This window comes from Lipophrys pholis, assembly GCF_963383615.2.
Source record: "Lipophrys pholis genome assembly, chromosome: 4".
In the NCBI taxonomy this organism is placed as follows: Eukaryota; Metazoa; Chordata; class Actinopteri; order Blenniiformes; family Blenniidae; genus Lipophrys; species Lipophrys pholis.
The window spans coordinates 10,193,246-10,219,646 of record NC_137637.1 but is presented as its reverse complement, the minus strand read 5'-3'; the positions used below and the strand labels follow the sequence as shown (position 1 = coordinate 10,219,646).

General features: G+C 42.7%; 1 protein-coding gene across 2 annotated transcripts in view; it reads right to left on the bottom strand.

The window, feature by feature from the left end:
- Positions 1 to 26,401, bottom strand: part of LOC308108584 (band 4.1-like protein 1) — a 137,461-nt gene that overhangs the window by 64,288 nt on the left and 46,772 nt on the right. For both annotated transcript variants that reach the window (XM_080461669.1, XM_080461670.1), the window contains exon 2: positions 164 to 300. In XM_080461669.1, the coding sequence (XP_080317795.1) occupies positions 164 to 202 (39 nt within the window). In that variant the 5' untranslated portion in view covers positions 203 to 300. The remainder of the gene's footprint in view (positions 1 to 163; positions 301 to 26,401) is intronic.

The window sequence follows — 26,401 nt, the reverse complement described above, 5'->3', positions numbered from 1 at the left end:
GTGACGTGCACAATGTTCCCAGGAACACATCCCGAGTTTAATTGAACTGTTGCGCAAACAAATAAAATGGCTGAAAAGATATTTAATCTTATTACATGCCTTAAGAGTGGCATTCATCTTCAGTTTCATGTCAACATGTAGTAATTGCAGTTCACAGACTCACCTGTTTGGCCATTTTGCCATCCGAGGCGGACTCGTGCATGCCTGCCGCTGCCCCCTGCTGTCTGGGAGGACTTCGATCTAGCACTCTTCACCTCTGACTCAGACCGGCCGCTTCCACTTTAGCAAAGCAACAGCAGCCTGAAAAGAGAGTTTGATTAGTTTGAAAAATCATCTTAACCCAGTTGATCTCGACAAAGAGACGGTCGAATGCTATAAACCATCCGTCTATTCATCCATCTAGAGTGTTTACAAGTGAAATTCAACAGTTCAGAACACAACTATTCATTTTTGAGCAGGAAAGGCACGAGCGTAGATCACAGCTTCATTAGAAATTTTGAAAGCTGTTTGCCTGATAGAACACCCACGTACTTCACCTTAAAGTCAAGGACATTTACCTTCATTATAAAATCCCTCACTGAGCCAGATAATCATCATCAGCTTCGGCAAGACAAGATTACCCAATAAAAACTGTGAACCGGGCCCTGGATGTTACAGTCGATGTTCCCTCAGGTGCTGAACAGCAGCTGAGGGAACAATCACTCATCCTTGAGCACATGCAGATATGCGTTGTGTGCCAGCAGTGCATTATGTGCATATCATGGACAACAGTTACGTGATTGGAGTCGTAGTCGGAGCTGTTATCTATCACAACAAGGCCAAGTGCAGCCGCAGCGTAGCAAGCTCGCAGCACACTCCACCTGAATTCTGCCTAAATTATCCTGGAAAACAGTGTGAGGCTGTCGCCTTCTGTTGCACGTTACACAGGGGAGGCTGGATCCAACCATCACCGCAAATGAGCTGAAAGTAGAGAGCGTATACTGCTGGTGCCTTCACAAGTGTGAGCTACTGGATTTGTGTGCAGCAGACACATCTGAACAGAGGCTCAGCTCAGAGGCATCTGGGAGAATGAATCAAGTCTTTTTACACGGACAATCGAAGGAGTGCGAACAGAGCGAAACAACTGCAGAAATGCTCTCCACCGTGGTGCAATTACGCTTTGAAAGTTGGAAGTATGGAAACTTGCTTTCAAAAATGAACAGCAAAGAATGGTGCTGTCAAAGTAACGGATCATCAGCATCATAGCATGATCACCTTTTTCTTTAACTCAAGTTTCCTTTTCTTTGTCATAATATTCTGAAACATTTACATTTGAAACTTGAAGTTAAACATTTAATAAAAATACGTAATTCAAAACAAAGCCTACTAGTGTAAAACACATTGAAATAAACTTTACTTGCAGCTTTTTGCCATAATTCAGCGCGCATGTTGTGATGCTAATGCTACTTCGTTATTGAAGTAGCTATAGTTCACTGGCCTGCGGGCTTGGACTTCAGTATTGTCCTTTTAAAACACTACAGTAAATAAATCATGAGCTTCATGGAAAGTTATTTTAGTTCTTTTTTGACCTTGCAAAGTTATAAGAGAGTTTTGACCCCCCCCCCCCCCCCCCCCCCTGCTTCTGGGTTTAATGACAGTTAATGTATCTCAATATTTACCAAAACACTGGATTAAACGTTGGGAAGTCCTGGAGGAAATTCCAAGCTGACCATGAATTGAAGCAATGAACAACCTGGACCAGCCACTAGTCAATCACATCATCAACAAACTACGACCCTGTTTACGCAATAAACGTTTTTAAGGGAAAATGGAAAGCTTTTATTGGATTGTTATTATGGTGACTGTCAATTCTAAAACTACCAAGTCCCAGGAGAATATAGACTGCTGTCATGACACTCTGGAGGAAAACACTGTTGTTATTCTCTATCTACTGAGCATGTGCAGAAGAACCGTCTACTACTGCCATGGTTGGCACAGCAGTAGCAGAGTTTAAGAAAAGTAGTCTTTTCTCCCCGTTTCCACAGAGACGAAGTCAGAGCGTTTTCAAAAAGCTCCCCCTTGGCAGCAGGTTTCAAAAAGTTGCATTTTCAGTGGCTCCGAGCACCGTTGTTAAAGAAAGTTTAATTGTACTTTTACAGGATTCATGAACTCCCTCTTTGCCTCGTAACAACTCAGAGTCTGGAGAGTTAATTAGAGAAACTGGCTGCTTTCTTACATCTAGTGTGTGAAGCAATTTTAAAAACCCATCTACAGAAAATATTTCTGTTGAAATGTAATTGGTGTGCTGTTTTATTCAGGAGGATTTCCATTATGCAAGTTGAAAAACGACACCTCTATTGGATTTAGGACTGTCGCTGTGCCTCGTGATGAATGACGAACCGCATTCCTCCATACGTGTCCTAAATCTCTGCAGATCTATTACGCTCACACACTGATGAACGAATGGAGCTGGGTTGTCGGAGAGAACATTTTTCACAAATCAGAGTGCATTTGCGAAGCTTTGTAAAGCCATCGACGGAGAAATATTCACATTGTGGATTTTGATGTAATAATTTATGCTTCTTTCTTCCCGCAGCTGTAAATTTCAAGTCTCAGAGGCACACGTGGGCTGACTACTCTTATGTGCAAAAATAAAGAATAATATTGTGTGCGCTGTTTTCCCGTCTATTAAGAAGAAACCAGTGGCTCTGCCTCCCCCACAACCAGCTTCGCCCTGAGTGGTTGTAAGTGGAGGGAATTAAAAAAAGAAAAAGAAAAAGCTTGAAAAGACACAAAAACTTCATGTTGAACTATGAATGTCACAAACACATTCTAGTTACACTTTTATCTCCAACATTCAAAGCTCTAAATGTAAACTGCGGACAGTTTTTGTGAGGATTTCATTCATGCACATTCAGATTTTTAAAAAGGTGCTCGTGACCCTGCAACATGTTTTACTTGACCTTCCATCAAGAGGAGGCGGGGCCTCATATCCTCGATGGAATACGTGCTCACAGGGGCGATGCCCTCGACATTGTAGAGGTCCCTCAACAGAATTAAAGACCTTGTATATAATGCAGGTTCTATGTGACCCTGGAGGTCTCTGCCACCCCCCGAGCGGCGAATCACATCAGAATAATGATCCGCATCACGGCCAACGGCTGAGGTGAAAGCTCCAGCGCCTCGCACTGGTTCAGAGGGCAGACAACTCCCACCGAGACTACCTACCCAGCAAAGATCCCGACACACTGCACTTAGGTAAAAGAGCGTGAACCCCTCGTCTTCCTCCGCCGCTGTGCCATCATGACCATTACTTACGATCGGAGTGATTTGGCTTTAAAGGCAGTTTAAAGACTGGTCTGTCTGCTCGAAGGCTGGTCTCAGAGCCCCCCTCCCTCGTCCCCTCTGTGGCTGTTCCAGCTGGGCACCGGGCTACAAAATCAATTTTTCTGTCACTAGATGAACTGTCACCCCCCCCATTCCAACCCCTGTGACGGCAAGCAAAAACTCATGTAAACAGAACGATGCAAAACCCTCTTTCAGAAACTCACCATATTCTTAATTGATCACCTGCTAAACTCACACAAACCGAATTTGCAATCTATTCATGTGTGTATGCAATTTACTATCCTTTATCCAAGTTCCTGGTTAATCAGGCCCTTTCTGTTCCTGGTCCACGGTTGCTTGCTTTCTCCTCCCATCTGTGCACTACAGACCCTTCCTTCGATTAAAATCCAACGCCTTGTGCGCTGCAACACAAAGCATTCGTCTCCGACCCGTTTTGTGTGACTGAGACTTCTTGCTGTGCTCACAGCAACAAATTACCTGAAAACACATCCCGGTCCAACTGTAGCGGCTCCCTGTGGAGCAGATTTTTCACGCCTGCCCCGAACACATTAACAAGCGCTCACACATTTTACAGCCGTACTGGAATCGATGCTTACTGTTACTTTGAAGTGGAAGTAGAAAGATTAGTTTGATTCGAACTCGGCCGGTGATGGGAACATCTCTCAGGGGATACAAGCTATGAAGAGGAGGAGGAAGAGTATGAGGAGGAAGAGAAATCACCTAATGTGAAGCTACTTTACTGTAAATGGAGGCTTTTATGGAGACATTCTTGTAAAAGCAGATTAATTATGGAATTAATACTGATTTATAAGACATAGAGCAGAGCGGTCGAGCTGGAAATGGCTTCCGCCAAGCTGAGAGGAAAGCAGGATTAAAATGTACCGATACCGCTACAGTATCGGTTCTGATGCTGTACAAAAAAGTCTTCAGACACAAGCCAGCGAGTAACATCATGGTTCAGCAATGTCATCCGGAAGTACGCTGGAGAGCTCGAGCGATGTTTGGATATTATCTAATATTCACGAGAATGACAAAAGAGAGACTGTAAATTATGCTCTGCCAAAATACCAAGAGGAAGTGAAAGATAGTTGGTAAAACACCAGCAACTAAATCACCAGAGACATATGGACCAGCAGAGTTAGCTCGATGTCGCTCATTAGTTCAACTACTCAGCAGTTGCTACATGCTAAAGAGGTTCGCAGCTCATACACCAGCAATGCTACATGCTAAACATGAACAAACTATGACTGAAAGTCATTCACAGCGTGTGGCAGCACACAATGCGCTCGCTCCCTGGCTCTACAGGACGTACAGAACAGTACGTAAATAGAAACTATGCACTGTATGATACGTACTGTAGGCTGTATAGCTGTTGGAGGAGCATGTAGCACCGACAGAGGGGCTGTGCGGAGGTGGCCCACGGAAACACTTAGCCTTTGCATGCCATTTGTGTCTCGAGTATGAAATCGGCTTTTTGGCATTTAATAAGTTCTTGTATCGGTACTCGGTATCGGCATGTAGCTAAAGGTTAGTACTCATACTCGTTCTTTTAAAATGTGGTATGGATGCATCTCTGAATAAAAGATGTGCTGTACGTCAGCAACAAGATCTGCCTTTGATATCTGCCATCAGCGATCATAAGCATTACAGAGGATAGCATATTGTTGTCTCGGAGGGTTACAAACGGTGCTCTCGCCTAACAAGCAGAACCTCTTTCCCTGGTTTTTCTTCTTCTCCTCGTTCTGATCAGAGGTGAGCTTTAATCTGAGGAAGGCGAGTGCAGGGAGAGAGGGCTGGTGAGGGAGGAGGAGGGGGGAAGTGCTCTGTGGAAGAGTACTGGCTCGGCTCTGGGATGCAGTTGCCATGGTAACAGCATAGAGTACCCTCTCTTTTTTCCAATGATCACCTCTTTCTCTCCACGGAGGGAGCGACGGAGAAAAGAGGAAATAAAAAAAGAGCGGCCTGAGCGAGAGATGGAAGACGAGGCGGCCAGAGGAAGAGACGGAGTGGGATCGAGGATGAACAGAGAAAGATGAGAGGAGACGGCAGAGAACGCAGGACGTGGCTCAAAGCAAATGTCAAGCAGCTTCTCCGTGGCTTGGAGGCGGTGAAGAAGCAGCAAACTGGAGCTGGATGTAAAGGAGGAGGAGGAGGAGATGCTGCTGTTAACCTCTCTCATTTCTATAAACATAATGCAGCTAATGATCCCAGGAGTTATTTACTCAACTGTAATCTGTGGGCCGACTCTACAATCTCAATCACATAAATTAATAAATACCTTTTTTACATTCATTTGCAAATTTGCACTGAGCGAACAGTGCTGCCAAGTTATAATGAAAGTATTCAAGATTTATTCTACATTGAGATAATGTTTGGGGAAAGAAAAAGTGAAATGTGGACACATAGAGAAAATGACAACTTTTCAAGAGTGCTTTTTGCAAAGAAATGTGACCAAATCATTGATGCCCTTGCTCAACCACAACAACCGATGAATCATCTTATTATGACATCTAATGGGAAGTGCATGATTATTGCCTTTTTGGTGGTCGAGATCCAAATTCTGACTCTTTCCGGTTTTCTCTATGCTGTGTCATTAATATGTCATTAGATCCATTGAATATTTTTCTTTCAGTGGAGGTTCTGGTGACTGGCAGCAGGATCATTGTGTGTGAGGCCACAATAAAAAAGTTGCTGTGTGTGTTTTGCTTCCTGCTGTTGTTGTGGCTCCCCGTCTGTGACATAATTGTGTTAAAGTTTACATAAAGTGTGTTTCAGTGCCAGGCTTGTAAACCTTCCACCTTTATCACGTTGGCTGTATATCTTGCATATTGTGTCGCATAATAATATTTTAAATAGCGGAGCTTTTACTGAAAGTGTTTCGCGCATGGTGCGGTGCGCGCTTATTGTCGGCGCTACGGTAGAAAATAAACTAGAGATCTCTAAATTCTCCAGCACCGTCACTGAAAGACTGAGCCCCCCCATAGCACCAGCAGAAAAACATCTCTGGCGCTGCCACAAGGAAAAAATTATTTTTCAACTCAACGCAAAATCATCATTAAAGTTTGGACATGATACAATCCAATTGAGGTAAAAGTGACAACAGCCAGATTAAACAGCAAATGAATCTACTCAAACTAAACTAGTGCTTAAAATACTGAATTATTACTGATTAGCACCCTGAAATCTTTATTATGTTTTGAGTACTTAACAAAACTGAACCTTCAGACTAATTACTGTGAGCCAAGAAGTCACATAATGCTTTTTTCAGCCTCGGCCATTTCATGTGTGGACGTCCAGATAGCTGTGTAATATGTAACAGTTCATTATTCATGGTGAAATTTACACATGAAAGACTCAAATACTAATAAAACTTTCAAATACCGTTTGTAGTTACACACTTTATTTTATAGGAGGTAATTTCCGACACAACCTCCTTAAACAATGAATAAAACAATGAGTTTTTAACAAGCACCACAAATTAAAAAGTGTTAAAACTAGGGCTGCAACTAACGATTATTTTATTAATCAATTAATCGGTTGATTAATTTTTTGATTAATCGAATCAGAAAAAAAAAAAAACATTTTAAATTGTAGGACCAGTTGATATTGAATGAACCAAATACCAAATATGTTATGGTTATTTAAAAGCACATAACTGAACCAATACAAATATGTATACAATATATACACATACAGTATATACAAACGTATATAAGATGTATGCAAAAATATTATCAAATAAGATTTTATTTACTTCAGGGGCCACATACAGTCCAGTTTCACCTTGAGTGGACCAGACTGGTAAACTATTGCTATAATAACCTTTAAATGTTTTCATTGTCGTGGTTCTACTGTACCGCTTCCACTCTGCCTCCGCCTCGCTCCGTTCAACTCGCTCTGCAGGCCGAGTTTTTTTATTTTTATTTATTTCAGTCAGCCAGCATTGATAAAGCTCCGAAGGTGAAGTACACGGCGCCACAACATGGCGAGTGGCGCATAAATGACGCGACACAACATAATGACATAATCAAACTTGATTGATTTTGTCGATTCGTTGTTGTAGCCCCAGTTAAAACATTGAGCGTTCTCAATATTATGGATCGATTTAGACAAGCAGACATCAGTTTCTTAGCTCTATACTAATCTGCTCCAGGTACTGAGGCTGGTGTCAAATTACAAGTGTCTCAGAAGCCGATCAATCAAAATTAGGTTTTTAAAATGAGCAGAAGCCCAAACAGCCTGCATCACATAGGATTAAGTGAGGAACTGCATAAGGAGCCATAGTGAGATGAATGAAGACGTTTCCTTACGGGAGCTATGAACATCTAAGCAGGTGTTGCGTTTGTACGCAAAAAATAGCTCATTTTAAGACCTTTTTCCATCACACAAAGCAACAAAACGTAGCTGTCCATGTGAGCAAAGGAGTAATCATTCCTTATGCATGTGCATATTCGTTCTGTTTGAGATTCTGGGTCATTTCAGTACTTCTGCACTGCATTTTGTTTCCAATGTCAGCAGCAAAGCGCTTCGGTTTCGCTGCAGCTCTGATTCATGCCTCTGACTTAGCTGCTACCCCGTCCCCAAAGCTTCAGAGGCTCACGCTTCTGTTATCTCAGTATTTAGTGCCAAGCATGGAAATAAGACTGCAATCACACTGGCAGCTCTGCAAGGTCACACACATGGAGCAGTGCAGTATACTTGAGAGCAGCATGGCGTCTACCAAATATCACAACACTCTATTCAAGATCGATTTGTCCATCTTCAATCCCGACTGACTCAATTCATGGTTGTTGTGAAGGCAGGATACAACCTGGACGGGTCTCCAGTCCATCACAGGACAAACACACCAATGGGTCATTTAAGATCAAGGATTTTGAACACCCTCTCTACAACACCCTCCTGGGTTCTTAATGGGTATTTTGCTAACTCCTTTAGCTTCTTTACTCTGAAACTGAGGCTGAATAATTAAAATGACATGTAACGACAGGGTGAGCTTTAAAAACAACTCTACAAATGGACAAGAATCCAGTGCAAGAGGCCGATGTTTGTGTGACATGATGGTGCTGCTTCCTTGCTGCACTTCGCCCAGCCTGCAGGGACTGACTGAAGATCGAGTCTGGTCAGGACGTGACAAAGGTATGGAGGAATTCTCTCAGTGATCCATCATGTCGTCATCAGCTGTGGCTCTTCCTCCTGTAAAGCTGCGGTGCCTCTCTCGACACGTCTCCTCCTCACTGGTCGGAGGCAGAATGTCAGCCAGAGTTCATCCAGCCGCTCGGAGAGAAGCATGCACAGCTCGAGGCCGCTGCCCTCATTACACACACACACACACACACACACACACACACACACACACACACACACACACACACACACACACACACACACACACACACACACACACACACACACACACACACACACACACACACACACACACACACACACACACACACACACACACACACACACACACACACACACACACACACACACACACACACACACACACACACACACACACACACACACACTCTGACAGGAGTCACTCAGGCATTGCCCAGAGCACGTTGAGCAAAGAGAAGCTGGAGGTCTTTCCTCTTTAATGGGATTCTTCTGCTAACACAACAGTGCACTTGCTGCAGCCAAGGCGCCCTCTTATTACCGCGCTGAGCTTCCTGGGTGAGCCGACGCTTGATGACAGACGAGATTTCGTTGGAACGACAGAACAACAGCAGCAGCAGGAAGTCTTGCATTCCTGCAGCTCGCTCTGGAATCACACTCAGAGGAGGAGAGGAAAAAATATATATCAAAGGCCATGTTTCTTCAAGCACAGCTGTGGCAATAACACGCGCTCACCGGAATCTGCACGCTCCTCGATGACTATCAGAACGTTGCACATGGAGAGAAGTGGTACTGTGAGGCAGGTACGAACTGCTTGAGAAGTCACGGATCTGAACGGACACTGATGGTACTCAGATTGAGATCCCTCCCACCGACAGCCTGCTCACTTCTCAAGGATCTACCACTGAAAGCACTGGATACACAACACTGCAGGGGCCATACATTGGGTTATTACCATTCCTCTTGCAGCTAGATTGAAGCATTGCAATTTAGGAGTAGTAGATTTAGTAAGATCCTGCATGAAGCAGCTCCAGCACTGCTTTCCAATCTTTTTCCTGAGCAACCCTAATTTTTACCATTGTAAGCCTGGGGAGAGGTACCTCACCACGCCCTCTGCAATTACAAAACAAGTTGAAGGAGCCTCATGAGACATTATATGTGAACCGATGAGTTCCTTTTCTCTGAGGACATTCTGGGTTTGCACACCATCTCAGGGTGTTTGGTGGATTGGTGCTGCTTCAGCTTGAAGTTTCAAACTTTCATTCGCCATTTTTTCACCGCAAAAGATGCATTCAGCTCTGATTTTGTCGTTTGCGTCAATGAGGCTATATTCTATGGAATTCTCTTGGTACAGCCATTTTATTTTTGACGGATTTATCTTTCTTTTTATCCTTTACACGCGGTCATTTTTTCTTCCATTGTTTATCTTTGTGTATACAGCAAACACTTTTAAATAGAACTTCTTTTAAATATCTCAATTAAATGATCAACAAAAATATGTTGACTCACTTATTTTTAAGATATTGGGAAAGAAATGCTATACCCCTTAAATTCAAGAGGTCTTTGTGGCGTCCCCCTGTGGTTGGGGATCACTGAGTGAGAGTGCATATCAAATAGACTGAGTGATCATCAAAGAATTACATCATAAGTGGCATTGCATGCAATTAGCCCCATTTACTCAAGAATGATTTGCTGTAAACTGGATCGCTTCCATGGTGTTTTCGCTTGCATTCACTATAGAGAGACTGGATTTTAGGCCCTGAAAGCTTAAAATGAAATGTTACACCATGAAGTTGGATGTGTTGGCGGAAGGAATTATCAAATATAACAGAGCATCAACCCCCAAAAATGTGAACTTCACAGTCGATAATCCAATGAGTTTGAGGTACGTAGCAATGAATAATTATTAATTTTGTCCATTTTATATGTAAAAAAGCCATTAACAGAAAAGCGTAATTAATATATTTGAGCCAATATTGTAATAACATTTTCCCAAAAATATGAGTTCATCCATTAATGAAGTAACATTTAAAAAACATCCTTTGAAAATGTAATGGCACACAATAGGTCTGCAATTATTGGAAATAGATTTTCTTTAGATTAACGAGAATTACAAAAGTAAGACAAAATATCAAGAGGAGTTGAAATTAGTCGGTACAACACCAGCACCTTAATCACCAGAGACATTTGGTCCAGAAGAGTTAACCCGATGTCGCTCATTAAGTTTAACTGTATCAGGAGGATTTTACTCTGAGTCATGCTACATGCTACATGCTAAAGGGTTACGGGGCTCATTAACAGTGAGCTGGAGTGTGTGGCAGCCCACATCAAGCTCAGTCCCTCCGTCTACAGTACGCATAGAGCAGTTTGTCGATACACTACGCACTACACTATGCGTACTGTGGACGCAGTAGTATAGTGAAGCCTTTCAAGAATGTTGGAAGTGAGCGTAGCGTCAACACAGAGGCTCTGTGGAGGTGGTTCATGGCAATGCATAGCCTTCACACATTGTGTATAGAGCATGAATTAGGCTTAATAAGTACTCGTGTCAGTACTGGTATTGTTATGCAAAAGTTATCAGAGGTAGTAACTCCAATGTTCTATAGTAACAAAAGAAATACAATAAATGTGTGTTATTTTTCTCATCTGATGTACAATCCTTAATGAACCCTGCTTGTAGTTCAGCTTCCACGCGTGTGAAACATTGTGGTTGTGCCTGTTTTTGGAAGACAAAAGCACACAGAGGTTTGCCACACTGTAAAATCCACAATCCAACACAAGAAAAAACATTTCAAATAGTAGTTTGTTTTTTAGCAACAGTGGAAGGCCTTCCCAAAACACAGTCTTCCAGTCGCTTTGGTTTCCTCTCATCGCCCACTTCATGTCTGAAAAACTATCATTTCGTGGCCGGAGCTCAAAGTCTCCACAACAAACAAAAATAATGAGGATCATTTGTAGTAATAACGAGAGGCACTTTGCTCCGCTTTCATAGTGTCGGATGCGTACAATGCCGAAATTAATCTGGAGTCCTAACACTTGGAGACGGCAGCATATGTGCCTCCCGTTTTATCAGTTCCTGTCAAAGAGCTGTCACGTTGGCAGGGGCCGGTGTGTAATCGTCTCGGCAGGAAGCCTCCGCTCTGCTCCAGTTAATGAGACCAACACAATGGCTGCTGCTCCCCAAACCAGATCCTCCACCACTGTCATTTCAGAGCAGGGAAATGAGTTCCTGCTGTTTACAGCTGCATCACTGGTGAAGCGCTGATGACAAAACCCCAGAAACAGGTCAGTGCTCTGGGTGAAGATCTGCCATTTTTGGATGGAGCTGCAGTTTTACCTTGTAGCCAAGCAAAGGTGATGAAGATTACAGTTGATAGATGTGGTCATCATTAAGGTCATGTTTACACGATAGCGTGTCGAGTTAAATCAAAAAAAAGAGATGGCATTTTGGGGGTGATTATATGGCTACGGTACTCAGAGCCACTGAAAACTTTTTGGAAACTACTCCCAAGGTGGAACTCTGAGAAAACGCTCTGGTGCCGTCTCCGTGGGGACGGCGATTACGCTGCTACTGCACACCACGGCTTTAGTAGAAATGCTGTCATAACTGGGCCTAAAACTTGCAGGCTGTTCTGTGGTTTGCATGTGCTCCCTGTGCATTTCTAAAGGAACCCTAACCCGAACCGTTCCTCCAACAAGCCCAACACATACTGGATTGGGTAATAGGCGAGTTACTGATTATCCAGTCCATCCCATACACAGATTTAGGGTCAGCAATTAACCCTTAAATGCATGTTTTTAAACTTTGGAAGTAAACTATGAAAGGCAGAAAGTAGAAAAAGTCATCCTGGAATTGAAGAACCAACCACTACACCACCATGACCATGGTCTGGCAGCAGCTTCACACTCAAAGTTGAAAAAATTTTCAAAACAAAACCTTTGTTACTGTCCCCACAACTTTCTTTTCTTTTACATTACAAAGTTTTAAACATATGAAAAATCAGTCCACGTTTGGCTCTTCCAACAGCTTTTGTATTTCCTCTATGAGCTCGAGTTTACGCAACTTCAGAAAACAAAATGACTTCAGAACCCGATTTTATATGTTCAAGAATTCTTGTTGGTTTCACATAGTTTTCATGAGGCTCTTGCACAGTTTCATCTGCCACACGACAGACCAACAAAGTCAAAATGTTACGTCATGAATATAATCTCGGTATTGAGCCACATTCTCACAATTTTTAACCAAAATGTTTGTAACACGGTCTTACAACCTCCCTGGGACAAATTCCAAGTTCCAACGTGATTCCAACAGAAAATCGTTGCCAATGTTCACATTGTGATGCATTTTTGTGTCAAACTCCTGAAGTAAGTAGTCCAAGCCCAATGAGATCAGAGCTCAAACTATATAAATTTGAACATCATCTGCGTAAACATTTGTATTCATTGCATAATTTATGTTCAGTGTAAAATCGTGCTGCCCTGAAAGAAAACTGCAAATAAATCTGATCACTATTCACTTTTCATGTAATTGACACAATTCGGTCCCTCAATCAGAGAGAATTCCGTCACAATGACAAAAAAGCAAACATGTTAACGCATGTTTTTTTTTATGAAATTGATGTTGAAAGTCAAGCCAACAGATTTCCTTCAACATATACTTGTCACCCTCACTTTGCATTTCCCTTATAAAGGAACACACGCATACACCCCCACACAACACACTGGCAACATCCTTTTGACTTCATTTTTCGTCATACATCTGTTTCAATTGATCTTTTCTTCATAAGCTTACGCCTTAAACTCATATTCATCATAAGGCTTGTTTCATTTCTTTGTCTCACCTACATCGCTCGGCAAACTCTTGCACCCCGTCATTATCTACATTTTAAAGCAGGAATAACTCAAGTGTCACAATCAATCGGACTGCAGACGGTGATTGCAGAAGCTTTGGTTCACAGTTTAATTGTTTCAGACGTGCAACGTGATGAGAGAACAAGTTCACATATTGGGCTCATCTCTGAATAACATGAAGGTAGAAACTAAAGAGTTACATTAATTTCACATTGGAAAAATTTTACCTATTTCTTGGCATCACAAAAACGCATCAACAAACACACCAATATATGGAGCTTATGTGGTTAATACATTCACTAACAGTTAAAAATACAGCACATTCATATCTTTTATACATTTCTGCTGTTAAAATGAGCTTAATTGCATATCTTTGAGATACATGAGCAAGTGGCTTTACTGACGTCAACAAATGAAGATGGTGGATCTTTATTTCCACAAAATCAAATTTAACTGGGGCTGCAAAACACATTTAAATCATTAAAATTAGGCCAACACAGCTCTTAAAATGTCATAGATAGTTTTATATATAGATATATATAGATATAGTATGTGTGTATATTCAATCACGGTTTAGGGTGCTAAGTGTTTCATAACATTTTCAGCTGTTTTTATAGTTGAATTTTCAACCTTCTTTTGCAGCATTTTTAAAGGGATTTTTGACATTTTAGCCGTTCTGCAGTTTTGTGTTTTTCCCCCAATTTTAAGCTTTATTCCGAGCCGCAGGTTGCAGACCCCTAGGATAGGGAACAGGAGAGAAACAGATTGGACAGGCAGTGACAGATTGTAGGTAGGGATTCAAACCCCGGTTCCGGTGGGGGGGGGGGGGGGGGGTTTGGGGTTCTCTATTCAATTCAGCAGACATAAATCCACTCGCTGCAGACTGATAGGGGCTCAGAAGGCTCAGACCACAAACTTCCAAATGCGCTATTATACTCCTCAAAACCTGATAACACTACTTAAAAAATCCATCTAATTTAATGTCTTTGACAAATGATCTATTAGGAAAAAAAAATGGGTGACCTTTTAATATTGCAGTATATATTTCTTTTTTTTTCTTGAATATATTATACACATACTGTATATACACACTTTGCATTGGTCTTCTTAGATATCTCAGACCAAACTCTTGTGAAACTTGAGTGTTGCCTCATGATCCTGCTGTAAGCGCGAACACAATGCCTGCTTTGTTTCCTGCAGCGTTAGTACAGCGAGCACCCAGGCTCACATTAGGGTTGTGCTCCAGAGAAAAAAGGCAGGGTTTGTTTAAAATGCACTGCTTTAACCGGGGGCTCCATTTTGGTTCATTTGCACCGACGAGGAGAGCATAGCACAGCGAGAGGGTGGGGGTGGGGGCGAAGCCAGTTTTCATCTTTTGTGAAGCTTTCTTTCTGCAGTTTTGATGCATTCAAGGTCAAATTGTCTTTTTTCCCCCCACGTAAGTCAAATATGACTTTTTTGAGACGACCTCGGTGCTCCATCTGTTGAAGCCTTGTGTCGACCTGCATGTGCATAACATTATGCTAATGAGCCCCTCGTGACATCAGAGAACCACGGTCAGGTGCCCGGTTCCTCTCCTGCAGGAAGGACACTGCCAACAAACGCAGCCGTCACCTCCTGGGTGGATTCTACTATATCCTTTCACCCTCCGCTGAGGCAGAGAGCGCTATAAATCATGAGGAAACACAGCGAGGCTCATCTCTGCTCGGCTAGCCTTGAGTTACAGTCACACCCCTTTACTGTATTTATCTCGGGGGATCAACGCGGATCAGCGGGAAATAAAACGGAGGTGTTGGGATGCCTGCGAAGAGCCCCGGAGGGATTTTTTCTTCATCACGATGTAGGATCACTATAGGATGCAATCACATGGAAGGACTTGGAAAGAGACTGTATTTTTTAAAGGGAACTATGTAATTATAAACTATTTATGATCAAATATTTAATGGCAGAAAATACAAAGCTGACATATTCCATGGTTTGTGTTTGCAGGTGTCTTTCAGCCAATTAACATTAAAAAAGATGTGAATATGTGATAAAGAAACTGCTGGCATTTACACTATAACGGCACATTTACTTTCCCATCTCTGCTATTCACCAATGGAAACTGGAACTATTTGTAGCCTTGAAGAATGTTACATCCTTTTGCCCGTGTGCTTCGTGATGGTTTGGTCCATTGCACTGCCAGTGGACCTGTGGAAGTGAATCAAAATAAGTGACAGTTTATGCAATTTTGCACATTTCAGCTTTTCACTGTTTTAGCCATTTGAGCAATTTAGCGCTTTGTTGGCATGCTAGCATGGGGTTTATGTTGTAGTTGACTGACCCACTCTTTTATTTAAGAGTCACATTTGGAACTTTAAAGTTTGAAATAAAAGATATGAGAAACATTTTTAAAAATGTTTATGTGCTCATAATTTTTGTAAAAGCTCCAAAGAACTAGCTAGCCTCATGTAGCTCACAGGCTACTGGTAAAGGTGTATTACAAGTCAGCATATTATTTCTGTACATTAATATTTCTAATATTATAGATATTAAATGTATCTGTGGCTGCTAATCACAGATTTGAGGTTACTTTGACTAACTCAAGCCCTGTTTACATGACAACATTTTCAAGTCAAACCCAAACCTTTTGTTGCTTTTTGAGGGTCCATTTACACAACAGCGGTGGTTGGCGCCACTGAAAACCCAGCTTTTTGAAAATTCTGCTACTGCGCATGCCCACCACGGCCGTAGTAAATACTACTTCTGCACATGCTCAGTAGATGGACAATAGCAGCAATGTTTACCTCCATAGTGTCATGACTCCCAGTCCAAATTCTCCTGGGACATTTTATTGTTGACGGTCACCGTTAACACGACAATCCAACTTGGTCGTCTGTCCACTAGAATGTCAGTGTTCTGCCAGTGTTAGTGTTTATAGCATATTACTCTCTGCGTGTGTGTGTGTGTGTGGTGTCATTGCAAAAACAGAACAGCTTCCACTGGTGGCCCAACAATAAAACTACATTGTTTTCAGTCTTTGTGAAGTTTTAGGTGTTGGGATCTCAGAAGACCACAGAAAAGTTGGTCCATTTCTAAGGAAAGACAGTCTTCATTTGTCATGATATAAGGTCATGACATGTGGAGTCTGACTTTCAGGATTCGGCCTGAGTGTCTCACCCAGCAGAGGGTCCTGCAATCACTGCAGTCCCATGCCAATACTCCCCCCCAGTCCTGCTCAAAGGACACTGACTGCCCCCCCCCCATGCTCTCAGCCTGTCACAGATTGATCGGGGCCCCCAGGATTTCACACCTTCGAATCCCCCCACATTATCAAAAGCCTTCTGAGAGATTCTCTACCCCCCCTTCTTGCTCTGTAAACACCGTGGAGAAAGAAGTTGCATCCCAGCAGCTCAGCCGTAGCCCAGCCTGCTCACAGCTCACACCAAGAGGCCTGCAACAAAGGCCACAACTCCTCAACTGACCCGACCACGAGGGTCAGCGCTTCCCCGGAACCAGAGGCCAGCACCCAGCGTCTGATCTCATCGCGCAGGAAGCATCCAACCAGTTTCCCCAAGAATGGGACCACAGCTCACAGAACCTTCTTGTGCTTTTCCCTCAACAAGCAAGAAAAGCCATCCCAGACCAAGCGACCAGCCTCTCAGGCTGAAAGGGAACCACCAGACTGCCCCTGAATCACCAGCTTCATCTTCATCTTCTTCTCAAGTGTAATCATAATGAAGATATTATGTGTATTAAATGGGGCTGCTGTTTGTATCCATCCTGTTTGGAGGTGAAAGTGACCAGAACGGCGGTGCAGTGTGGTCTAAATTGGGGGGTTATTCTCTGTAGATGTGTGCTATTTTGGCACAAATGGGCCCTCCCTAGACCCCAGAGGTTTCCACATGTCCCTGCTGCTAACCCGGCTAGCACTCAGCCGCCACTGCTGGCTAATGGACTGCTTCGGGGGGGGGGGGGGGGGGGAAACTCTGGCTATGGCCCTGGTGCAGGCTGGACTGCATGAGTCAGTGTTTTCTTGCAGAAGTCACACAGTGTCTCTGAGCTTTTACGTCTTGTAAGAGCATTCGAAAAGACTCCGAGCCGGTTCAGCCGGGTGCGTGCTCCTCTGCTCACATGCACAATACCGCAATGCTCCGAAGGCGGGTAGAGGACAGTCTGGGAAGGCGGGGGGGGGGGCATGTGCAAGTGCAAACCTTGAGGTTTCTCTTCATAAGAAAGCTTGCAGCATCTTCACCCCGCCGCTTCGTCATGGTCCATTTGAAGGCTGCAGAAGGCGGCGAGAGGCCATATGAGCAATCCATGGGTGAAAGGACACTACAAATTGGGCTAATCAACTTCTCTGTGTACAGTTTCTGCTACCCGGGCCAGAGACCCTTCACCAAACCCCAGACTAAACCAAAAAAAAATAAAAAATTTCCATATCAAGCAGATGGCGGCTCGCTGTCCTCTGCTGTACATGAAAGTTTCCAAGGAGACGTGTTTTATGCAGTTCAATTTTTTCCTTCTCTCTTCTTCCCTTGTCTCACGATGCCCTTTGTGATCTCTTAAGCCGGCAATAATAAGCAGTTATCTGCAAACAGCTCCATTACAGCGCAGATAAAAGCTGCAAAGATCTCAGCAGGTGCAGCCCTGCAGCTCAGCGCTGTAATAATAGTGGAAGTCGTCACAGTGACATGTAATTATCATACAAGGCGAGCTTCGGAAAGCCATCACGTTAGCTTTCGCCCTGTTAGCGCGTAGATTAGGTATTTAGCCACATGAATGAGCCACTGTTCAATTTTTACATTATGTAATAACCCAAATGGTGAATTAAGCCGCTGAGTGCAGGTTTTCAAAGAGTCGACATCTGAACTACGACGAGACAAGTGGATGAATCGTCTCGCAACGTGTTAAAGCATTTGACGCACCGGTCAGACTGCGCGGGGCACAGATGTGATGTTAAATTCGTCATGTACAGATGTGATGTTAAATTCGTCATGCGCAGATGTGATGTGCTGGGTTTGGGCTGGTTTCCCTCAGAAATCTAAATGTCAGAAGACGGAAGAAAAAAAGGGACCGAGCTGAATCAGTTTGCTGAAATAAGCCGACAAACACGGAGATCCAGCAGCCGAGCTCCTGCTTGTGTTTGTCAAAATGAAACTTGATGTTCGGTGAAGTGTGAAATCACTGCACCCTGAAGATAAGACCTATAGCATTTAGTGAAGCATCGGGCGTATCAATGGTGCTCCCACCCCCCCGACCTGAGTCTTTCTAATCAGAAGAGTCACGATCAAACCAACTCAAGCAAAGCCTCGACTGTATTTGTATTCAGGAATCATCCCGATGTGTCGCAGATTTTAACGTCAGTTCGGTCAGAAACACTTTCATCCGTCTGCTGCAAGGGCTGGCTAATCCTGGAGGTGAGGGGGGGGTGAGGGGGGATGAGGTGGTTTCCCAGCATGATTTTCAATTTTTTTTACCTTTTTGAAGAAATACAAATATAAATACTTTAGCAATCAGAGGATTCTTTTTAAAAATAGCAACCAGTGGCTGCCACATGCCACTCTATTGGTCCACTATGAGCAGTTTGAGGCTCAGTGATTTGCTCAAGAAATCGACCTTCCAATGAAAGGACAACCACTTAACCTAACCTCTCTAAGTTGACACTGACATTGTCATTCATTTAAAAAACATCTGTAATTGGATGTATTCTCTCATAAAAAAATGTTTTGCCCATTTTCTGTTTTATTTTGATGCATTTTATAATATAAAAAAGAAAATGAAAAATATAGTTAAAATAAAAACTGAAAGAATAGCGATAATGAAATAAAATCTAAATTAAATTGAACATAGTGAAGAATGCAGAAACAATAGTTGCAATGGTCAAATTCAGAAAATGGAAAAAAATATAGAAATAAATGTTATAAAAAAAACTATAAAAAGTTTTTAATGATGCAAAAAAAGTAAAGACATTTTTAATACAAAGTCTTTAACAAAAGTTCAAGGACCATTAATATTAAAATTGCTGAAAAATTACAGATTACAACATTAAACCATGCATGAAAGAGAAATGTGGCAGTTGCAAAACTGAAGGGAAAAACATTAACATGCAAGTGTTTTTGCTGTCAGTAAACCATCTTTGTTGTTGCCACGGTAACAGAAATAAACTCAGCAGAGGTGAAAAACAACTTTCAGACTGAAAAGCACTTTTAACTCGCCACGCAGAGCGAAACGCAGACGAGTGTTAAGGCCCTGCATACTCCCTTTTAGAAGCCATAAGAACAAGAAGAAAATTCGGCTGTGACTTCAGTCAGCGGCCGAATTAATTTATCTTTTTTTGTTGTTCATACTCCAAGGCCTTTTTAACTTTTCAACTGCACAGCTTATTTCTCGCCTCCAATGCTTTCAGAAATATATTTCACTGAACCGTTTCAGTAATAAAAGAGAAAGTTTGTGTCTGGTCGGGTTTTAACGGCAGGAGCTGACAGCTTTGAGTGATGCGTTCAGGTGCATCACGTAAAGCCCTCCTCTGACATGTTAGCGAGGTCTGGGGCTCATACAGTAGCGAGGTTACATGCTAAACAGGATTAAAATATGACTGATGGTCATTAGCGAGCTGGAACATGCATGTGTAGCACACGTCACTGCCAAACTTCGGCCAGGAAGGTTGGCACAGCCGAACCAATTTTCTTCGGCCAGAGGGAGCTGGACAAAGAAAATGACGTCCTTTTTTTCAGCCGGACCCCGGAGAGCCGGAATGTTTTTTTTGTGTTCTGATGGAGTATGAATCGGCCTTTAGAAGTCTCAGAGGCCTTTTCCGTTTACAGCTTTGTGTTGTGATAATTATTATGCCAAAAGTTATAACCAGAAGAGACATAAATCGAAAGGGTTAAACTTTTTTCTTCAGCTTTGGCTTCAAGGCTGCAGACGCTCCAAATCCCAGCGGGCGAAAGATTTCTGTCATCTCATGGAAGAGTTCAGAAAAAGACAGGCCTTCTCAAGCGGCCCCCTCAAGCCGATTGTGATTGTCCACTTTTATTCTGAGCCACAAAAGACAATCTTTCTCACAGATCAACAAGACAAAAATCCAGAAATGGAGCTGGATTCCCTGCAAGTTTGATATGTGGAAAGGAATGAGCAGAAACAAAGCTGTGATGAAACTCAATAGCCAAACAGCTTAGAATAGGAACATTCAATAATTTGCATAAAACCATCTTACAACAGTTTAAAATAGAGAAAAACACTGACATGCTAGATTCGGAGCATTTTCAAAAAAATCCGCCTTGGTTGCCAATTTTTTATAAAAAAAAAAAATCATGTGAGTCTGAGTACCACTGTTGTGTAAACTGACCGGAGAAGCAACAGAAGTTTTGCGTTTTCACTTGAAAATATATAAATGGGGCTTAAATCTATTTGGTTGTTTAAGCAACACTAACTGCAAAGGGAGGATTAATTTCATCCTCCCAGAATAAAGTTATACAAAAACCAGAAGGGGGGGGGGGGGGGGGGGGGGGGTCGTCCCACCATGAATTTACCTGAGCTCTGCCGACTGACAACCTCCAAGTCGAGACACACAAACAGGATTCACTGTGTTTGGCTTCACTCAGCGGTGCAGAAATTGCCCCAGCAGGCTCGTCTCTGCCTTCCATTCGCCCTCTGCTGCCTGCCCATAAAAAGCTGCACACAGACTGTACGCTCGCGGCCCGCGGCCAGCGGCTCGCGGCCCCGTTCAACATCTGTGGGGAGACAAGGGCGTCCAACACGAAGATCCCACGTAGAAGGGTTTCTCTGATAAACAATCTCTCATTGCTACGTAAAGGGAAGGTTAAAAGGTGGATGCAGTCATTCTGCCCGTGCGAAGTACTGCCGGAGAAAGTTGGTTGAACTATTTGGCTAAACCTGAATTAAGGATTAAGGTTGGGAGGATTATTCCCAAAGACAAATGTGAAGAAGCTGGTTATCCAAAGTTTTTGGAAAGCATTCTTAAAGCTAATATTTAGACTTTTCTTTCATCTGCTGTGCTTCACGCCTCACCAGCTTGTGTATTTTGGATCTTTTTTTTTCCCTCCGCAGCGAAGACACCGCTCCACATCTCATTAAAATGCTTCTTGCATCTTTTTTTCTTTTCTTTTGCCCCACTACTGAAAATCTAAATTGAAGATGAGATCGACTATGAAATCCATTTATTCTCTTCTGAAAATCTGCCGCCTGGTTGTAAAGTAGGGAAAGAAAAGAGACCGGGGCTGTTTTCTTTCCAGTCTTCTCAGATTCAAAGGAAGCCCACGATCACCGAGCAAGTCTTTCACTGACTTCATGTGTTGATGATGAGAAAGCCTATGTCTCATTTAGTTGTAAGTGCCTGAATCAAGACTCCAATGAAGCCAAAAACACAGCAGGAGACCTCATTTCAAGCACTTTATTTACAAGATAAACGTAAAGTGTCCATCAGTGTGCAGGGCAGAAGGTTTTCAATCTTCTCAAAGAGGATTTTAAATGCAGCATCACTTACTGATCAGGAACAGCGTCATGCTTAATGTGGTGTATGGGTTGAGTTGAAGAAAACACATCTTCTCTGAAACAAGCAGTATTCCGATTGCTATCAAAACTTTCAGACAATTTTAAATTGATCGTTACTGTGCAGATAGGGCGGTAAACACCAGGCTTGTCACTAGTTGCTCTTGGGAATATGAAGCCAAGTTGAAATCCCCCCCCCGCCGATTGAAGTGGCTATTGATGATCATAAAGAATACCAATCGGACAATCTGATCGAAAGCCGGATCACCAGACTCTAGACCCTGTTTACGCGATGTTTTCAAGTGAAAAAGTATATTTTTAGCGTTTTTGTTTCAGAATGGTTTGGTGTTTATGTGGAAATATTTTGAAAATGATGTCTGTTTACATGGAAAGAGCAGAAACCCTGAAAACTATGTAGCTTCAAGTTACACAGAAAACAACACGCTATAAACATTAACGATGGGAGTACACGGACATTTGTACAGATCGACGATTGATATTTGGATTGCTATTATAGTGACTCAACTATGAAACTACCAAGTCCCAGGAGAATGTGGCCGGGGAGTCATGACACAAACATTGTTGTTATTGACTAAAGAGTTATTTACTACAGTCGTGTACCCCTCAAACTGCCTCCAACAAAGGCATTGTGGGAGAACTCTGGATATTAACATACAACAACAACAGACTTCAAATGGAACACTTCAGTTTCTCGGCGAGGTTGAACATCTCGTACCAGGGGGCCTTCATGGATCAGACTCAACTTCCACTCAATGCCACAGATTTTGAGCCTTGAGAACAAGAAACTGAACCCTACACTTTGTCTTACAAAACGAAATTTTTTCGGCTTAATTTTTCTGAATTTACCGAGTTGCAGTCCTTTGTTTTGAGGTTGTAGGTTAATTCATCACAAGAAAGCGTGACTAATCCGGTGGCAAGTGACTCAAATGAAACAGTTCAGTGGAAAAGCAAATTACTAACATTTTTCTCATGAATACTGAACAGAACTGTTCTGAAAAGTTCAGTTTTCTGCTACATCCACGTTACGGTCACTAAGTCTTCACATTAACGTGCCTCGGTATGGAGTAGTTAAACGTGAAATGCCTCAAATCCTACAGCTTTAAGTTGAGTTTATTTTTCAGTATGTTATTCATGGAACTATGACGATTGTTTAGTCCGTCAGTGGAAAGTCCCTGAGAGCGAAAGGTGGAACTCTTCCACACAGCCGAACTCGAAGGGCCTGGTTCAGACTCCCACCACAGTCTCACTGTCAAGTGATAGAAACATGGCAATGTGCAGCTACTGACACTCAGTTTGGTTGGTTTGTAGGTCAGGTCTCCACCTTCTTTGGCATGTTCGTCCAACTACTGAACCTCTGTCGTCATTGTGAGGAGACTCATTCCACTGAAGGAGGAACCCACCATGAGGGAATACCATGCCCAGGAAAGGATGGAGGTTGTCTGCTCCACTAAGGTGGCTGGAACGTGTCAGAGGAAAATTCACATGTACTCCGGACCCGATGTTTAACACAGATCAACTCTTATGTCATTCCATCGTCTTGGCCGGCTTGCTGTGACCACACAGTGCTCTCTCTGCCATCTCTTGCCCAGGTAAACCATGCAGCTGCCTGCCATTGTGAAATACAACATGAATCCTCAGACCACGTCACGCTCTGTTGAACACCAAGCACCATATATCGAGGCATGAACAGACAGTTCAGCATACCGTAATTTCCAGACTATGGGCCGTTTTTTCACACACACTTTGAACCCTTTAGCTTAAATAATGATGCGGCTAATTTATGGATTTGTATGGGTTAATGACCTTCATGCAGGCAATACATTATGTAACTCCGACCTGTCTTTTTCCTTTTCTTTCAATTTTGGCGTGTGAGACTCATATTCAGGTGCGCTCAATGGTCCGGAAACTGAAAATGACTTCAGTTCAGTCATTTTCAAGTTTTAATATCACAATAATGATAAATTTGTGCTATATTGTGCAGTCCAAGACACGATCCTGTTGAAATTCTGATCTTACATACCACGTTCAGTAGTTTCACCCCTTCACATAGCGGAAATACTCCAGTTGGGAAGATACTATGATTCTAGTTATACGTCTTCAATCAAGGTTACTCACATATTTCTTGCTTCCAACTTCAGAAACTGACTGCTCACTTGACAGGAGCCACTGTAGCCACATAATCAATGTGAACTGCTTCAGCTGTCACTTTCTGCACACATCCATGTGAAGACAGCCTGCTCACACAAGGACTGACCTCTTTACAGCTCGCACTTTCAAACGGTATTCGCTGGGACCGTGTAAAATGTTCCCAGAAAACGAAGCGTGTGGCTGGTGGAGGGCGCATGGGAACGGGGGGGGGAAGCACAGCAGCACTGTTGTTATGACAGTGAAGAAGTGTTTTCACTCCTGCCTACCAAACACAGGCTCCTGCAGCTTCCACATTTGAGATCTTCACATTTACGACCACTCCGACCTGAAAGCAGGTTCAACTGGCACCGCTGCAGAATTTCCCACATGGTCAAACTGGTTACATGCAGTGGAAAAGCTGATTTTTAACTAAATTCTGAACTTGCCTGTTACAATAGCAGACCACTTCTCAAAGTCAAAGGCTCAGAGTTACTTTGATAATTCAAAGAGCTGGACTGAATACAAAAGAAAATCAAAAGAAGAAAAACACACAGCACCACAGGGAATCTTTTAAAGTGAACTGCATGGAAAAAAAAGAAGAAAAACAAACAACATGTGCCAAAGCTGATTAAAGGAGAATCTGCTATTTTAATCTGTTTATATTGAATTTTAAATCTGGCCCTTAACAAAAACATCCACACTCCGACTCTTTGACTCGATATTGCTTCGGCTGGGTAAAGGTGCTTCCCGGCTTCAAAAGCAGAAAAATCAAAAACCCCGTGGCTCAGACACACTTCTCAAAATCATACTCTAAAAGTTCACACACCAGTTTCACCCCTGGAAATCGATCACGACAACTTGCCCAAAATCGATTGAGGAAATCGTTGAAACTTAACAATTTGGCCGGCGCTCAAATCTTATTTTGTGCTGCTTTGAGGTATCCCTGAGCAAACTGTAGCCGTTTAGTGAAACAAGTCCTCCTTCACGCAGCAAACACTCCAGGCCGACATGTTGAAACAGAACTTATTCTCATAACGATCCCTTTATGAATGATGCAGGAATGCCTGGAGTGTCTCCCCTGCAATCACCACCCAGAACACACTCGCGCCAAAAGCACCGGCCCGCCTCTTTGGTCCCATGTAGGCCATATTTTCCTCTGCCAGCACCATATGTGATTATGCATACGAATTAGGCCTCCATTGTGCGACAGTCTCAGGAGGGAGATAAACAACATTCCAAGCGTAAACCTCGAGGGCCGATCGACCATGTGCTGACACACTTATGCAATGTGCAACTTACTCTGTACAATCCCATTGGAGTTCACACCGGGACTGCAAGTAAACCAACACATTTCCAACCAACAAAACACACGTACAACGATATATACTAATGTGCACATGAAATGTCTGCTACGCCCTTAACAGAGGTTGACGAGCGCAAAGATCTTCAGCAGGGTTTGTTTTGTAGGGATGCATCAATACAGATAACGATACCAGTTTCAGGTCCGCATTAACATTTTAAAGACATGGGTGAATAGCAACACACTTTAAGAATGCAACCAAATGCAGGCTAAGGTTGGAATATCAATTCAAGTTTAAAATTAAGACAGTACAGTTATTTTTAAAGAGAAGAAAATAAAGCTCTAAATGTCTCTGTGTGACAGTGAAAATCTGGTTCCATCAACCAAAGCTGATTTTCAACAGTAGATGATGCTGCGATGCGCCAACTGTGGCAGTCGGAGCAGAGGTTACCCACCAGTGAGACAATAATGCTTCACAACATGAGGTTTGGGATCTTTTTGGTTTCACTTACAAAGAAAGCCACAATAAGTCACTTCATAGAACATCGAGTAGAGCTGGAAAAATGTGTGTTGATTTGATTTTAAAGACTCTTGTCTTCAAGTATTTGGTTACACCAGTTTGTTTTTTTTCCCATCAGACATCAAGAGAGCACACTTTTCTAATGATAGCGGCCAAATACTTTGATTCCTGCCGTCTTATGTGAACGATCGTAACACTATCAGCCTCTAAGGCTGAAAATCTGTAGTTTTGTGTTGTGCAGTGAGGCGGGATCGAGTGACCAGTGACGAGCTTAAAAAGATTCCCGATAGTGTCAGATGACTCAGGCCCCATTTACAGCAGCATTCTCAAGTGAAAATGGAAAACTTTTGTTGTGTTTAGGGCATCAGTTTATACGACAATGGTGGTCAGACGCACCGAAAGCATAACTTGGAAAGTGCTCTGACTCTGTCTGCGTGTAATCTGAGGAAAAAGCAACTTTTCAAAAACGCTCTGATTTAGGCCCCGTTTACACGACAACGAATTTGAGTGTATCCGCAAAACTACCAGTACCAGTTTGCAGATGCACGGTATCTGCAAAGTTTTTAATCCGGCTCCCAAGGTGGAAAGAATCTTTCACAGCGCAAATCCCTCCTGCAGAGACTGATGGAGGCTACTGA